Below are 15,243 nucleotides of genomic sequence, written 5' to 3' on the forward strand. Positions count from 1 at the left end.
ACGGAGGCTATTTTTATGGTCACGAATTGGATCTCCAGCCAGGGGAATACTCGCAGCTCAAGCATATGTAGTCTAAAACCTATTGCCTCATATGACTTATTCCATCGCCAACAGATGTACAGTTTTATCCTTAACCCGCCGCAAGGAAACTGACGTCATTCAGAAAGTAGTTCATACTTGACTGGAGGGGAAGCATTACTAGACCTGATTTAAAATTAGAAACTTATCACGAATAACCAACACGAGGCCCAATATTAATAGGATATTCGTGTGGGCGGTGGTCCCATAGAAGGCATATGCCCGTTTTACTATTCACCACATTCGCCACATCGAACAGAAACAAGTAAAACCGTGATTATCTATCCAGGAGTGCCGATATCCTGTGCTGGTCGTCAACGACCATTGACACCAGGGACAGAGACAGGGACAATTGGATTTTTTTAGTCATTCGTGCGCGAGAGCCGGAGCTGAACACATCGGAATAGTCGGAACAATCGGACCCAGACCCATATGCAGGACGAAAAGTGTTAAGTCAAGTGCGGGCTTCTACGGATGGACATGCGAGCGCGGTGGGCCTGGATACTATGAGCATTGATTCAAGGATAATGATTAGAGACATACAAAATCAATAGTTCCCCATTAGTGCTACAAGCCGATTGAAGCGCATAGATCATAGGGATATGGGATATTGGAAATTGTGAAAAAAAAGAGTGAGAGAGCTGCATCCGAGTGCAAGAATGCAAATCAATAATCGATTGTTACTGCGAGTGCTACATATCACTGGGAACGGACAGGAGCGATCAATAATCCTTCAATCGTTGTGATTACTTCAATGGCATGGGACTTTGCACAACTGCCAACCAGCGCTGACATTTCGAGACCGTCGCACGCCTAATAGTATACGCAGTCCAGGTACGAGTACGGATTTTTTTGTTTGTCCCTGGGCCTAGATATGTTTTGGTCAAGCTCTCGTACAACTCGAAAAACTTGTAGAACACCCCAAAGTAGTTTTTTCCAGGCAGTCCTACACACAGTTCTGTACCACTATACACACTCTTATGTCTCATACGACTATACATTTATCCAGCACTAATCGGGGGCAATTATCTAGAGCACTTGTCATTCGACCGCAGGGGAAGGGGTTCGGTTTTCTAGCAACAAGTTTGTTTGCCTAACCTTTGCGACTCAAGTGGCGCTGCTCCCACAGTGCATTGTGTCCGAGCACTTTGAACAGGTCCCTCATCAAGTTGGACAAATACAAAGAATCCAGACCCTAACTGAACCGAACGGAACGGCGGGAAGAATTCGTGGGTCAATATCGAGCGCGTGCGTGTGCGTGCGTGTGCGTGTGCGTGAGACCGCCTCTGATTGGGTCGTGGCTGGTAAATAAAGATACAAATACGAATATGAATAGCCACTCGAGGGCCGTAGTATAAACACCCATGAATTTTTAACACTGCAGCACTCTCCGGGAGGTCGCAGGCCAGAGTCTTATGCATGTCCCCCATCTCAGTCAAACTTTTGAATACTTCCTTTCCGTTCCGTTCCGTTCCGTTCCAACTGTCCGCAAACCGAAGCAAACTTTAAATAGTTTATCATGGGTACTGGAGCAGGTGTTTCAGATATATGAAGTGGGCCAAATTAGACACTAGTATATCCTTCTGGCTTCACATGCTCGATTGTGCTCCACAGAATTCCATGCCGCCATAGACCAGAGGACAGATCAGAAAGAGGGAAAACCGACAGCCAAGAGTAGTCCCACAATGAGCAGTCCCGGAGACCGGTCTGGCGCGAAGTCCCAAATATTTCAGATACGCGTCGACAGCGTGGATGGCGAGAGCAACGCTAGGATAACGGAGGCAAGCTCACGAGAGAATCTCATCGGCAACGCAGCCCAGGAGAGCGAGCACCCCAGCGAGCAGTTGGTCTTTCAGTTCCCCCGTGAGTGAATCCCCTAAATCAGAGCCCACTCAGGTGCTAATCCGATTCGTCCCACAGGATTCCTTTCGGTGCCAACGCTGCGGAACCCACGACCTGAGACGACCGCACGGCGTGAGGTGATGTCCAGTCCTGCGAAGAGCGAGCGTATGATCCGCCACAGCCGGACCAAGCTTCGACCGCGACGCCTCAGCCAGGACAGTGGCATTGTGGCCGGCCGACTGATCGGCTTCGGGGTGAGTGTACCGATGTCCGATGTGCCATGGCCAATCAATTTTTACTGCTGACCTCTCCGACAGGAGCCCGATCCACTCACGCGAATAATGGATACCGAGCGAGATCCAGCGGACAACATCTACAGCTACCTGACAAACCCGAGCAAGCCGGAGGCGGAGCTGAATAGCACTACCGCTGGGGTGCCCAAGCCCGCCACTCCAATCCTGCCAAGGTCCAAGCGTACGGAGGCGAGCGCCTGTCGGGCCAACTCTGCTGCCTATACGGAAAAGTGGCTCAACGCCTCTGTGGTGCGAGCCAGCAACGGCTCCCTATACCAAAAGTCGAACTCTATTGCCATGCCGCTGCCCACGCACCTGGAGGGTGATTCGGCGGAACCCAGCCCCACGCAGGCCTTCGGCCCGAAGATTGTCGGAAGTCATGAAGAGGATATTCCGGGCACAGCCATGCGCCGCACTCTAGGCCTTAATCTGAGCCCCACCCTGTGCGGCCACAGGACGAGCTCCGAGGACGGGGTGAATCAGTCGTACGAGATTATGGAATCCTCGCACTCCAACGTGCTGCCCGACCAGTTCGGTTACCGGCAATTGTTGCCCACGGAGCGTAAGGCCTCCGACACAGCGAGCAGCATTAGCGGCAGCTACTACGGCAGCCGGAAGGCGAGCAAGAGCAATAGCATTATGGGGGACTCGGAGAATGAGCGACGCATCAGCAAGCAGGACCGGGAGGGGCTCGATCCCGAGTCCCTGATGTTTCGCGACGGGCGGCGGAAGGTCGACATGGTGCTGGCCTGGGAGGAAGAGGATCTGGGCGTCATGACGGAGGCGGAGGCCCGTCGGCGGGACCTCAGGCGCAGCTTCATGGAGAACCTTGTCAAGGAGGGACTGGAGGTGGAGTTGGAAGACAAGTCGCAGTCGTTCAACGAGAAAACCTTTTTCCTAAAAATCCATCTGCCCTGGCGACTGGAAACCAGACTGGCTGAAGTCATGAACCTGAAGCTGCCCATCAAGCGCTTCATAACCATATCCGTGAAGCCATCTTGGGTAAGTTTTCGTATCAGCCACGACGCAATGGCGATCTTAATGCTTTTATGTTGTAGGATGAGGAGAATGTGGTCCTACGGAATGTGCAGTACTGGAGGGAGGTGTGGCAGCGCCTGACCAAAAAGATCCAGCTCGATCAGAGCTTGCTGGAGGGAGAGACAACCTTTAAAGCAGCCACAGCTAATGGAAACCCGGAGGAGCAGTAAGTTCTTTTAATGTTTGGGGGAAAGGCAAGTTCTTACATAGATCCCTCTGTAGATTCATCGTCAAGGATCGTGCTACGGCCTTCACCAGTGCCCAACGCTCCCTGATGGTCATGCAGGTTCTGATACGCACACCTTACGACGAAACCGATCGCAGTGGCATACGGCGATTGATGAACGATGGTACGTACCTGGGGTGCTTCCCCCTGCACGAGGGGCGATACGATCGGCCGCACTCCAGCGGCATCTCCCTCGACAGGCGGGTGCTGTACCAGACCTGGGCACATCCCTCGCAGTGGTACAAGAAACAGCCGCTCTGCCTGGTGCGCAAGTACTTTGGGGACAAGATAGCGCTGTACTTCTGCTGGCTCGGCTTCTACACGGAAATGCTAGTGTACCCCTCCGTGGTGGGCACTCTCTGTTTCATCTACGGCTTGGCCACCCTGGAGTCCGAAGACAACACGCCCAGCAAGGAGATATGCAACGAGTTTGGCACCGGCAACATCACCCTATGCCCACTCTGTGACAAGGCTTGTAGCTACCAGAGGCTGTCAGAGTCCTGCCTCTTCTCGCGTCTCACTTACCTATTTGACAATCCTTCGACTGTATTCTTCGCCATATTCATGTCCTTCTGGGGTAAGTGTCTCTACAGTGCCATAAGTAGGATCAGGAAACAAGTCATCTTTTGCCAATAGCTACCACCTTTCTGGAGCTATGGAAACGCAAACAGTCGGTCCTTGTTTGGGAATGGGATTTGCACAACGTCGACATGGATGAGGAGAACCGACCCGAGTTCGAGACTAATGCGACTACATTCCGAATGAATCCCGTCACACGCGAGAAGGAGCCCTACATGTCCACCTGGAACCGGGCCATTCGATTCGTTGTCACCGGCAGTGCGGTGCTCTTTATGGTGGGTGCTCAGATTAAAAATATCTCTATATTTTCGTCGTCGTCGTGGTCTTGCAACACCCAGAAGAAAGCGTCTCCAACCCCATAAAGAATATATATATATACTTGATCAGCGTCAATAGTCGAGTCGGTATAGCTGTGTCTGTCTTTCCGGCCGTCCGTCTTGATGAGCGCCCCGCAATCAAATGCTGTATTACTATACTATACTATACTATATACTATACTATTTCAGGTGTATTACAAAGTTTCGCCCCTACCGCTTCCGCCCTTCCAAAGGACGAGTTCACAATATTTTCCAGATGGCTGAATCTGGCTTAGATCGAATCATTATTATAGCCAAAAGGATAAAAGGATACTACGATAACTCGTCCACGCGCTTACTTATTTTCTATCTCTCACTCTCTATCTCTCCCACTCTCCCTCGTACGGTGTGCGCCCCTGGTGGAGGGAAATGAGATAGCAACACACACATAATCGTTTTCTGTTTCCTTTTGATACTGTCCTCCGTTTAATGTTGTTAGAAATTTGAGTCATCATGGTTTCTGCTGGTAGATTATAGATAAATCGCGATGCATCGATGATATTTTGCTTGTTGCTTAAGCAAGTGCGACGGGAGTTGGCGCCAGAGCGACGCTAGAGAGGCTTGCGCAGAGGCTTAGCCACTAGTCATTTAATAATTCAACTACGTTCTTGGTCCATTTCAGATCTCCGTGGTGCTGTCCGCTGTCCTGGGTACCATCCTGTACCGCATTACGCTGGTGTCGGTAATCTATGGCGGCGGTGGATTTTTCGTGAAGGAGCATGCCAAACTTTTCACCAGTGTCACAGCCGCCTTGATCAATCTGGTGGTCATAATGATACTCACACGAGTACGTTATGTTCCTGGAGTTCAAAAACACTTGTTATTGATGTACGCTTCTTTTTTTGTGCACAGATCTATCATCGCATGGCAATCAGGCTAACGAATTTGGAGAATCCGCGCACCCACACCGAGTACGAGGACTCCTATACGTTCAAGATCTTCTTCTTTGAGTTCATGAACTTCTACTCGTCGCTCATCTATATTGCCTTCTTCAAGGGCCGCTTCTTCGACTATCCCGGGGACGAAGGGGCGCGTCGGAGCGAGTTTTTCCGTTTGAAGAACGACATCTGTGACCCGGCGGGATGCTTGTCCGAGCTTTGCATCCAACTGGCCATCATCATGGTGGGCAAGCAGTGTTGGAATAACTTTATGGAGTATCTGTTTCCCAAGTTCTGGAACTGGTGGCGCCAGCGAAAACACAAACAGGTAATCGAGGTACGGATTGACCCAATAGATCGTTTTTTTAATTTTCGTTTTATTTCACTTTCCAGGCGACAAAGGACGAGTCACATCTGCACATGGCTTGGGAACAGGACTACCATATGCAGGACCCGGGTCGCCTCGCCCTTTTCGATGAGTACCTGGAGATGAGTGAGTAGCGTCCTAGAAGGTGCCTTCCATGAGACTAATCTCTTTAAAAATAGTTCTGCAATACGGCTTCGTCACCCTGTTCGTGGCCGCATTTCCCCTGGCCCCGCTCTTTGCGCTTCTTAACAATGTGGCCGAGATCCGGCTGGATGCATACAAGATGGTGACGCAGGCTAGGCGCCCACTGGCCGAGCGCGTCGAGGATATTGGGGCCTGGTACGGCATCCTACGAATCATCACCTACACGGCCGTCGTCTCGAATGCTTTCGTGATCGCCTACACCAGCGACTTTATACCGCGCATGGTCTACAAGTTCGTATACTCAGAGACCCACACCCTGGCCGGCTACATAGAGCATTCGCTCTCGATATTTAACACCTCGGACTACAAGGAGGAGTGGGGCGCCTCGGTCAGCGAACGCGATCCAGACACCTGTCAATATCGGGGCTATCGGTAGGCCGAAATCCTTTTGTATCTCCCCCACGGATGCTCACAACCATTCACAATCCCTTTGCAGGAACGGCCCCAAGGACTACGATGCCTATGGCCTGAGTCCTCATTACTGGCACGTGTTCGCCGCTCGTCTAGCCTTTGTCGTGGTCTTTGAGGTCTGTAGGTCTGTCCATCCGCTAAAAGGACTGTCGCTGAATTTTCCTTTCACCCTGAGCAGCACGTCGTGTTTGTAATCACCGGCATCATGCAATTCATCATACCCGATGTGCCGTCCGAGGTGAAGACGCAGATGCAGCGCGAACAGCTGCTGGCCAAGGAGGCTAAGTACCAGCACGGCATCAAGCGGGCCCAGGGCGACAGCCAGGACATCATGAGTCTGTTCCGCGATGCCAGCAACCGGACATCGGTGGCCGGCAGCCAGGGCACCAACCGCGGCAGCTGGGCGCGACGATTCAGTCGCCTCAGCGACGGACTCGATGCCCATGTGGAGGTGGCCGCCCGGCCTCGACGGTCTGTTGAGTCCACCGTCTGGGAGGTACCCTGACACGAGGAGGAGGCCGAGAGCGAGGCTAACGTGTCGAGCAAGGGATGAGACCGCAACTTGCAGACCACAAGCAATGCCAAGTAATAGCTCAAAAAAAAAACACTCTCACCTCCATTATGTCAATGGAACTCTATCCCCATTCGCAAATTACGGTTAATTGTCGACTGTCCGTCCACTGCTTATTTTTGTAGCTTTATCGATCTCATGATAAATTGTAAATAAATCCCTTTCAATGTTGTAAGTCGGTTGAAGTTTTCTGATCCTTTACCATTTCGGGGTAGGTCGAGTTCTCCCCAAATATAGCCGTAGTCTTCTGCCAGCTATAAAATTATTATAGCCAGGACCGCCGGACCTGCCGTTTCCAACACAACATGTTTACAGCCGGGGTGAGGTTTTGTTTGCTCGAATCAAGCTGGAAGCTAAGAAAATGTAATAGCAACACACGTTTGATACGTAAAAGTGACACACAATTTTTTGTTTGGCGAAAATTTTTTAATAATGAACAAGAAACTCTCGCCGGAAGATGCATTCTACGAAAATTTGACGCTGGGCCTCATCAAGACGCTCTGTAAGTATCCACCGGTGGAATGATGAACCATCCAGCTAGCGCTCCTCTCACTTCCGCAAACCCTCATGCCCTGCCAGCGACCGTGCCGCGAGTGTGCAATGTGAACCTGGAGCGACGACAACCGCTGAACGCCTGCCAGGTGGTGAACTGGGAGCAGAGACACTGTGTCTACCTGCCGGAGGACATGAAGAAGTTCTACCTGTCCACCGACGGATTCGTGCTCAACTGGAGCTATCAGTATGCGCGTGAGTAGTGCGTAGTGCTATGCGGAGACCTGCTCCTACACATATCCTTGCTTCCACCACCCGACAGCCAATGACATTCGCCGCGTGGGACACATCTACTTTCCGCACCTGCTGCAGGTGACCCTTCTTCGGGAGAACATCGAGACGACGCACTCCAGCAGTGGGGTTGCTCATACGCCGACTGCCACCACCTCTGACTTGCCGGCAGCTGGCTCCAGTTCGACGGCCAGTCTTTTGCCCCTGGGAATGCCGAGCGCCTCTAGTGGCACGGGCAAGGACAAGTGGGGAAACGCCACGCCAACCATCACGGCCAAGTCCAAGATATTCGAGATAAACAACATCAACGAGATGGCAAAGGTGACACAGATCTCTTTTGTGTCCTCAGACTCCAGATATTGACTTGCTTTCCGTTTCTTCCAGGTATGCATGTTGTACGAGTCGACAAGCTCGAATAATCCAAAGTTCTATTTGCTGGAGCTGAACACCCTGAGCTGGCAGTTCCTGGCGGAGACCTTCAGCGAATACCTACGGATGTCCATCGCCCATCTGGGACTACCCTACTGGGAGCTGTGCTTCTCCAGCTTCGGCCTTCCTTCGTGGACCGAGCAGCTCTTCCTACTGCTCGCCCCCCACCTGCTCGAGGAGCACGAGCTGAGGCGCGGCCGCGTCCTCAATCCGGCCTGCGAGCACCCTTACAACATCATCGATCCCAACATATTCCGGGGCAAGCCAAAGAGCGTGGCCAAGGCGGCGGCGGCCAGCAGTACCAAGCAGAGTAATAAGTGAATCCGGATTTCTATAGAAAAGTAAAGGTTTATTTGTGAAGAAAAAGCACAAGACGGCAACGAAACATAAATGCTACAACATAATATCAGTAGACGGGCACACAGATCATCTCTGAAGGTGATTTAATTGGATGTGGATGGGGATGTGGGGAGGGTGAGCTTTAGTAAAACTCCGAGCTTTTGTCCTCCAATTCACACAGCAATTTGTCCCTGATCTGCGGTTTGGGATCCTCGGTTATCTCCGTGGAAACGGCGCCCACCTGACCGAGCATAAACTCTAGCTCCTCAACCGTCAGCTTATCTCCGCGCAGCTCCAAGGGGCCAATAAACTGCTTGCGCATGGCGCCCTGGTGGTAGATGAATATCGTGGGCAGGTTCTTTTCGGGGAAGTTGGGTATGCAAGTGGTGGCAACAGAGCGCAGGAATTTTGTGTGCGGAAACCGCACGGCCAGCTGCTTCATGTGGTGGTGGATGAGAGCGCAGAGCGGAACGCCGTTGGCGTACAGGTGCAGCACCACCCAGATGCCCTCGCCGGCCTTGGTAACCTCGCTGATATAATCCTGCCCAGAGATTTCACGCACGCTGCCAAACCTGGCCTTCTCGGATGTGGCGCGCATCTCCGCAATGCGCTTTTGGCGGTACTGCTCCAGCACAGCCTCGTCTTCGGAGTCTTCCAGCTCATCTAGCTCATCCAGCGACATGTCATTGATCTTTTTGTCGCGCTGGCCCTCACTATGGGGCAGATTTGTGCGCCGCTGTATCGCTTCGTCCATCAGCGCTTGGATCTGGTCCTCTGTGATTTCGGCCTCCTTTTGCTTGGGTCCAATGATTCCCTTGGCCCGCAGCACATCATTCCACTCGGTGTCTTCATTTGGGTCCTGCAAAAGACCGAGCCACGTGAGTTTTCATTCACAGTCCATTTATTTTTGGCCTGCCACAGCGACTCGCATCTGCCCAAATATGGAATTTCATATTTCAGGTGCAGCACACACCCACAAAATTGGAACTCCAAGTTTTTCCAGCACAGCAGGCGCTGGCCATGCGTGGAAATCTACCCCTCACCTGCATTGTCAGTGATTATTGGTGGTAAAAACGACGCGAATTGGATACAGTTCAGAGATAAAAATAAAACCGAATCTTCAAATGACTCATGGCCAGCGGATTATTCGACTCTCAGAAATATACCGAAATATGCCGTCTTTTTCAAAATATACCGTAAATATACCGATGAAGAAGACGAATTTAACCCACTTAACTCCTAATATTCAGATCCGAAAATAGGTTTGCTTGCAGAACGTTTCATATATTTAGCTAGCGGCCGAGTGTGACCAGGTGTGCATGCCCTACTGCTACACTGTTATGCGTTTGTTTGCAAATAAAATCAGTTTAAAGTTCAAATTTTATTTGAAAGCATGTATTAATTGTGGGCGCTAAAGCACCGCAATATTTGATAAATCCGTTATTCCGTAACAGAAATGTAATCAACCTGTATTTCATTCCCTAAATTCCATAACAATTCCCCCTGCTCGACCGCCTTTATTAATTTTACTATGTCGTCGTCGCAAAATTCTCTTAATCGCTTGTTTGGTTTCTATTTGTTGCTGCCCATTTCAACGTTGTACTTGAAATACTCACAGAATAAGCGGCGAGAATATCAATCCTGATTTTGCTCACGTACACATTTTTCGGATCTAAGTACTGGGCCAGTCTTTAGACGCTAGATGAGACTTTACTGTGAGGTCATGTTGGAGAGGAAGAACGACTCACCACCACCGAACCTAAAGCAATGCCACCTCTTCTATACCAGTGGTTCCGACTGTTCAGAAAGAACATACCAATATGGATCAAGTTTTCAGAAAGCCCCTCCATGGAAGACTGCACGCGTGTATACACAGTCTTTCTCTTGTCGCACATAACTCTTTTTATTCCATTAAAACAATTGTCATTTTATACATAGGGAAAAATTCAACATTATTTAATAAACACTAGCTACAGGTTTCTTTATGTTCTAGTAAGATCAAGCAGCATACATTCTTACAATCCTTAAAATCTTATACAGCCTTTTCTCACTTGCTTCGAACAGATCGTATACCAGTTTCTGTCGATAATGGCCGCTCGTTATCTACATCTAATTCTTGCTGGTCGATGTGGCACCCTCAGATAACTTGTAATAGTTGTTAAAATTAATAACACGTATCAGGTCTCCGATTTCTTCTTGGTACCCAGAGGCAGCCAACTTGTTGCCTAAGTAGATGAAGTATTGCAGGAACTTCTCGAACTCTGCCTCCTCGTGCGCCAGGCGCTTGTAGCGCGGATGCACAAAAACCTCGCCGTCGATCACGAAAGACTGCGACTGAAGAACCCTGTAAAGGAAGGATCAATTAGATCTCCGTCGACCATTTTAAATGGGGAAAAACATACTTGCAAAACCTCAACACAATCACAAGAATGCCGTCAATTGTTTCTTTGATCTTGGCGCTACGACGATTGAGCAGTGCCAGGAATGCTACCCGCTTCAAATACGCCACATGCATCCGGTAGAGACCCTCGATGGAGTCGCAGCCACACAAGTCCTTCTTGAAGGCGTTCCACGTGGCCTGCAACGCGTTTGCAACGAGATGGGTCTGTAACGTGGTCATAAAGTGCGACAGCTTGTGGCGCACCGCCTGCAGGTGCCTAAACTGGTGCGCAGTGCGGAGTGCTGCTCCGTGCAGCTTGGCCAGGTGCTGTAGGTGCTGGAAGGCGCCTTCGAGCACAAAGGTGACGTGCCGCAGCTTCAGCAGATGCTCAAAGATCTGCCCGTACTTGGTGATTGTTTCACCGCTAATCACCAAGTTAAGCGGCCAATTTACCTTGCACTTTAGCGTCAGCATGCCTGTGGCCTCCAGCGACATAAAGTCCAGGCCATCCGGTATCTTTGTGCAGTCCAATGTGAGATTCTGTGCCACAAGGGTGTCGTCGGACGCCGCACAGCCTCCTAGCGCGTTGTTGAGAATGACGTCCAGCACACCTTTCTGGCACAGGCTGCGGGGATCCATGCCCGCCCTAATGTTGCCAAAAATCCCGCCCGTGAGCTGTGTCCCAAACTCGCCGTTCAGCAGAAAGAAGTAGTTTCGCAGCATGCGAAAGTGCTCATAGATGTGCTGCTCCTTGAAGATACGTAGCACCTCGTTGCGAAGCAGCGCGTAGTGCGCACTGACCGGCTCCATCACGGACATCTGCAGGCAGCGCCTGGCCATAAATGGGTTACACGACTCCGGCACCAAAACGGCTGAGATCTGAGGCTCTTCGTGTTCCGCTATCTTTCCAAAATTTGTTGGCCAGTTAACCGCTGGGAGTCTGCTGGTCATTGAAGTTACTCTTCTCTCCACAGACGCTTGTGCAGGCTCAACAGCCAATGGATTGGTCGGCAAAAGCGGTGCAGGATCCTGTTCATGACCGGCATTACTAATAAGAGCATGTCCGTTGTAATCCGTTGCATCTGTCTCAGACTCTTCTTCTTTGAAAGGATTGTGGTCGGAGAGCCCATCGATATCCACATCGGATGTGGTGGACATGGGAGTAGCAGCATCCAGAGGCACCTCCACATGTAGCTTGTTCAGTTCGAGGGGCAAGTGCAAGCCGCTCTCCGCAATCGAGAACAATGGGATGGTAATTTTTCTGCAAATGCTCGGAATATCAAACTCGCTTGCCATCACCCGTCGCCGATTCCTGGCCAGCGGCGAGTCCGACCTCAGCTGGCACTTGACGCGCTCGGTGTGCACATCCTCCATGGAGTTGAAGGCATTGAAGCCATCATGCTGCAGCATACGCTGTCGGTTCCGCTGCAGATCACTCTGCTCAGTGGTTTCCTCCAACCTATTGAGGTTCATGTTGATGTCCGGAGGCAGGAAGGCCCTTAGCTCTGTTCCTGTGCTTGACGACTCCTCCGATTGGCATTCCTGCACCAGCGCGGAGGACAACATTTTCCGACGATTGCGGTTCAGTTCTGAGGGTAAAGAGGGCTCTTCTTCGTTGGAATTCAGAACATCCGAGTGAGTTCTTTGATATGGCACAACAGAGGCAGGGGCAGGCTCTGGGTCTACTGCATTTTGTTCTTCATCGACGGATTTAGGGGGGTCTGTTGCTTTTTGTTCTTCATCAACCGATGAAGAAGGGTCTGCGTCTGTCTGTAGATCTGCGTCTGTGCCTTCAAGGCAAGATTTAAAACTGGTATTTGAACTATTATCTGGGCTCTCGGCCATTTCCCATCCTGAAGCATCCTCGGCTGCCAGGTCCCGCTGTCGGAGTACTTGTATTTTATTTATCAGAGCCAGCTTCTCCCGTTCCAGCAGCTGATCCTCGTACCGTTCACGGTCCCGCTGATGCTGCAGCTCTTGAACGACCTCCAGGCGGCGCTGCTGGACACGATTCCTTTGCTGGAGTTCCTGCTCTGCGTTGATCTTGTCGTAGAGCAGCCGCTTTTTGGCATTCGATTCCAGGAGGAGCTCGCGCTGCTCCTCCTCCCAGGCAGCAATAAAGGACTCCGTTCGCTCGACCATGCGGTTCTTGAAACGAAGCTTGGATGCCATCCGCTCCTCAAAGATGCTTTTCATGCTGCACTTTTCAAAGGTTTGTCGGATCCTGTTGTATTTATCGTTCAAGTTCCTGCGCATCGCCGTAAGCTGCTGCTCCGAGAGACAAACAACTATATCGGGGTATGACACATCAAAGGCGGGATGCTGCAATTCGTATAGATTGGTTATAAGAGGGAACCTTTCATGTTTTCCTTCAGTTAAATCGCTCTCACCTGAGCATTGAAAGCCTTGAGCAGGCGATTGTATTTTCCACAATGGAGAATGACAGTTTCGCAGCCCGACAAGAAGTCTGGCACTTCCTCCTCGTGCACCTGATATCCCTTATCGAAGAACTCTTTGCTGCACTCGTCGATCTGTCGATCCAATGGCGCACGGCGTCTGATAAAGATCTCGTTCACCGCTTCGTCTAGTTCGCCCTTGTAGACCCATCGCTGGAGCTGCGCAAAGTAGGTCTGGCACATGCACTTTAGCAAATACATCAGCAGCTGCAAGAAGTCGGTATTGCTGCACGTGTCGATGGCCGACCCGATGCTGGCTAGTATAAATGTCCCCGAAACACCAGAGTGCAAGTTCACTGGAAATGTCGGTCAAGAATTATGGTGGGCAGTTAAGAATGGGATCGGTATGTCATGTTCTTACAACTAGGTTCCGTCTCGAACATTCTCTCGAGATGCTGCAGCAGTCGCATGGCGGGCTGGGCGCTCATCAGCAGCTGCGAAAAGCTTTCGGCGGGCAGGGAAAGAAAAAACTGTCGATTGGTGGCCAAAAAATCAATGATGGTGTCCCGCATGGCCTGAAAACATAAGACGATAGACTTAAGTATTTTTAAAGATTGAGATTCGAGAGTGGGATATTAACCCGATTAAGGGGTCCCTCCAGACGAGGTCCTCGGCTCTTGATGCGGGCACTCAGGCGACGGAAGGCGGTGCCAGACTCTAGGAAGGGCTGTACAAAATCGGACAGCACCTCGGGCAGCACAGTCCGCACTGTAGTGTTTCTTTTTATTTGGAGCTGATCCCCGCCTCCGGCTGGGCACTCGAACGTCTCCGATTGCAGGCCAGCGGCGGCCTTCTTCAAATGATCAATGAGCTCTGCCTGATCGATGTAGTACAGCACCAAATCTTTGTTCTGAAGAAGCAACAGTTCATTGCTCATGCTGATATCCGACAAAAAGTGCTTCTCAGGCTTGCCCTCGGCGATGAAGTTCCTCTCCAGCTTTTCCCGGCCCATCTGACCCGGCAAAGGGCCTTTTACTGGCAGCGGCAGGCGGTATGTCAAGCGCATCATTTGGTCCTTGGGCTCCCTTATGCGAGCCATGGACTCTGAGATGGCGGAGCAAGTCACGGAGGCGGCCACCAACTGCTGGCGCTTGGGGGCAGCGCGGTGCACACCGAATCTGCTCAATAGAAAATCAAAGCGGGGCTGGAACTGGAGTGGCTTGCCTTGCCGTCGCAAATCATCGACGGACGTTAACATCGTTCTTTTACGGTCATTTAGAGCGGCATAGCCTTCACTGCTGTCGGCAGGTTTATTTAGCTGCAGTGGTCCTGGCTGCAACAGCTTGAGTCTGAACCTTGAAACCTTCCAGCCATCAGATTCCATCTGCAAAGGGATGACAGCATCCTCGATGAATGGATCCTGAGAGCCGAGTATGTGCTGAAAGTGGCGCAACATTTCGTTTTTTCGATCGCCGTTCATTTCTAGGTACATTTTCCGCAAGAACGCCTCCTTGGTGGAGGACGGCATTGTACCATTCCGCAGCAGAGCCTCGAAAATCCAGCTGCGCTTTTTGGCCACAGACGCAGCTGTTGGCCGTTTCGGGCCACTCTCCTGGGCGGCCAACAAAGTAGCCAGATGGGTGACCACATCGAGCAGACTGTGGGTGCATTCGTCGAATGCATCCATTAAAGTTCGTTTTGAAGGCCAATTTTTATAAACAAAACAAAATACCAAAAACAATGTACATTTTCAGCGCGCCGAATACACAAATTAGTCGGTGTTAGTGGTGGGCACTGTGAATATCGATGACTATCGATGAGTGTGGCGGTTAATTTAAATAATTTAAAACCCTCAGACCAGACGCTGGTTTTTCATGTGAATTTTAATTATATATTTACAAAATGTACGCATATTATATGCATCTTAGCCGATTCGTTTACCTTAAAGATTACAATGCCAAATGCCAGTTTTCCCCAACTAAGAGTAAGAGTTTTAAGAGAAAAGCATTACAATGTAGTAGTACGAACAGGACTTTTATTTTAGTTAATTAATAGCCATATACCTGGCTTCAT

At 50.6% G+C, this 15,243-nt stretch overlaps 4 protein-coding genes across 4 annotated transcripts; 2 read left to right on the forward strand and 2 right to left on the reverse strand.

Annotated features, from left to right (window-relative positions):
* The first annotated feature begins 347 nt into the window (after nucleotides 1-347).
* On the forward strand, nucleotides 348-7,092 carry LOC4813312 (anoctamin-4). The gene is made up of 13 exons (XM_001353252.4): nucleotides 348-912; nucleotides 1,693-1,941; nucleotides 1,999-2,174; nucleotides 2,238-3,215; nucleotides 3,272-3,417; nucleotides 3,474-4,054; nucleotides 4,114-4,331; nucleotides 5,035-5,199; nucleotides 5,265-5,618; nucleotides 5,684-5,783; nucleotides 5,837-6,233; nucleotides 6,298-6,388; nucleotides 6,451-7,092. The coding sequence occupies exons 2-13, from the start codon at nucleotides 1,764-1,766 to the stop codon at nucleotides 6,775-6,777; spliced, it is 3,711 nt and encodes a 1,236-aa protein (XP_001353288.4). The 5' UTR covers nucleotides 348-912; nucleotides 1,693-1,763; the 3' UTR covers nucleotides 6,778-7,092.
* A 93-nt stretch (nucleotides 7,093-7,185) lies between these two features.
* On the forward strand, nucleotides 7,186-8,461 carry LOC4813074 (tubulin polyglutamylase complex subunit 2). The gene is made up of 4 exons (XM_001353253.4): nucleotides 7,186-7,345; nucleotides 7,423-7,590; nucleotides 7,658-7,947; nucleotides 8,011-8,461. Exons 1-4 carry the CDS (start codon nucleotides 7,276-7,278, stop codon nucleotides 8,374-8,376), a joined length of 894 nt encoding a protein of 297 aa, XP_001353289.3. The 5' UTR covers nucleotides 7,186-7,275; the 3' UTR covers nucleotides 8,377-8,461.
* viaf (viral IAP-associated factor) lies at nucleotides 8,390-9,592 on the reverse strand. Its single transcript, XM_001353254.3, has 2 exons — nucleotides 9,438-9,592; nucleotides 8,390-9,253 (listed from the first exon to the last, which is right to left on the reverse strand). Exons 1-2 carry the CDS (start codon nucleotides 9,441-9,443, stop codon nucleotides 8,537-8,539), a joined length of 723 nt encoding a protein of 240 aa, XP_001353290.2. The 5' UTR covers nucleotides 9,444-9,592; the 3' UTR covers nucleotides 8,390-8,536.
* Nucleotides 9,593-10,272: 680 nt separating this feature from the next.
* On the reverse strand, nucleotides 10,273-14,956 carry Grip163 (gamma-tubulin complex component 6). The gene is made up of 5 exons (XM_001353255.4): nucleotides 13,811-14,956; nucleotides 13,592-13,745; nucleotides 13,165-13,526; nucleotides 10,797-13,096; nucleotides 10,273-10,738 (listed from the first exon to the last, which is right to left on the reverse strand). The coding sequence occupies exons 1-5, from the start codon at nucleotides 14,855-14,857 to the stop codon at nucleotides 10,504-10,506; spliced, it is 4,098 nt and encodes a 1,365-aa protein (XP_001353291.4). The 5' UTR covers nucleotides 14,858-14,956; the 3' UTR covers nucleotides 10,273-10,503.
* Between the last annotated feature and the right edge of the window lie 287 nt (nucleotides 14,957-15,243).

Source organism: Drosophila pseudoobscura, chromosome X, assembly GCF_009870125.1.
Source record: "Drosophila pseudoobscura strain MV-25-SWS-2005 chromosome X, UCI_Dpse_MV25, whole genome shotgun sequence".
In the NCBI taxonomy this organism is placed as follows: Eukaryota; Metazoa; Arthropoda; class Insecta; order Diptera; family Drosophilidae; genus Drosophila; species Drosophila pseudoobscura.

Coding starts and splice junctions, on each gene's coding strand:
- LOC4813312 (XM_001353252.4), top strand. CDS start 1,764: ATGAGCAGTCCCGGAGACCGGTCTGGCGCGAAGTCCCAAATATTTCAG. Junction 3,216..3,271: donor TATCCGTGAAGCCATCTTGG/GTAAGTTTTCGT, acceptor TTTATGTTGTAG/GATGAGGAGAATGTGGTCCT. Junction 4,055..4,113: donor CATATTCATGTCCTTCTGGG/GTAAGTGTCTCT, acceptor TTTTGCCAATAG/CTACCACCTTTCTGGAGCTA.
- LOC4813074 (XM_001353253.4), top strand. CDS start 7,276: ATGAACAAGAAACTCTCGCCGGAAGATGCATTCTACGAAAATTTGACG. Junction 7,346..7,422: donor GGGCCTCATCAAGACGCTCT/GTAAGTATCCAC, acceptor ATGCCCTGCCAG/CGACCGTGCCGCGAGTGTGC. Junction 7,948..8,010: donor ACATCAACGAGATGGCAAAG/GTGACACAGATC, acceptor CGTTTCTTCCAG/GTATGCATGTTGTACGAGTC.
- Grip163 (XM_001353255.4), bottom strand. CDS start 14,857: ATGGATGCATTCGACGAATGCACCCACAGTCTGCTCGATGTGGTCACC. Junction 13,527..13,591: donor GTTCGAGACGGAACCTAGTT/GTAAGAACATGA, acceptor CGACATTTCCAG/TGAACTTGCACTCTGGTGTT. Junction 10,739..10,796: donor ATTGTGTTGAGGTTTTGCAA/GTATGTTTTTCC, acceptor CTTCCTTTACAG/GGTTCTTCAGTCGCAGTCTT.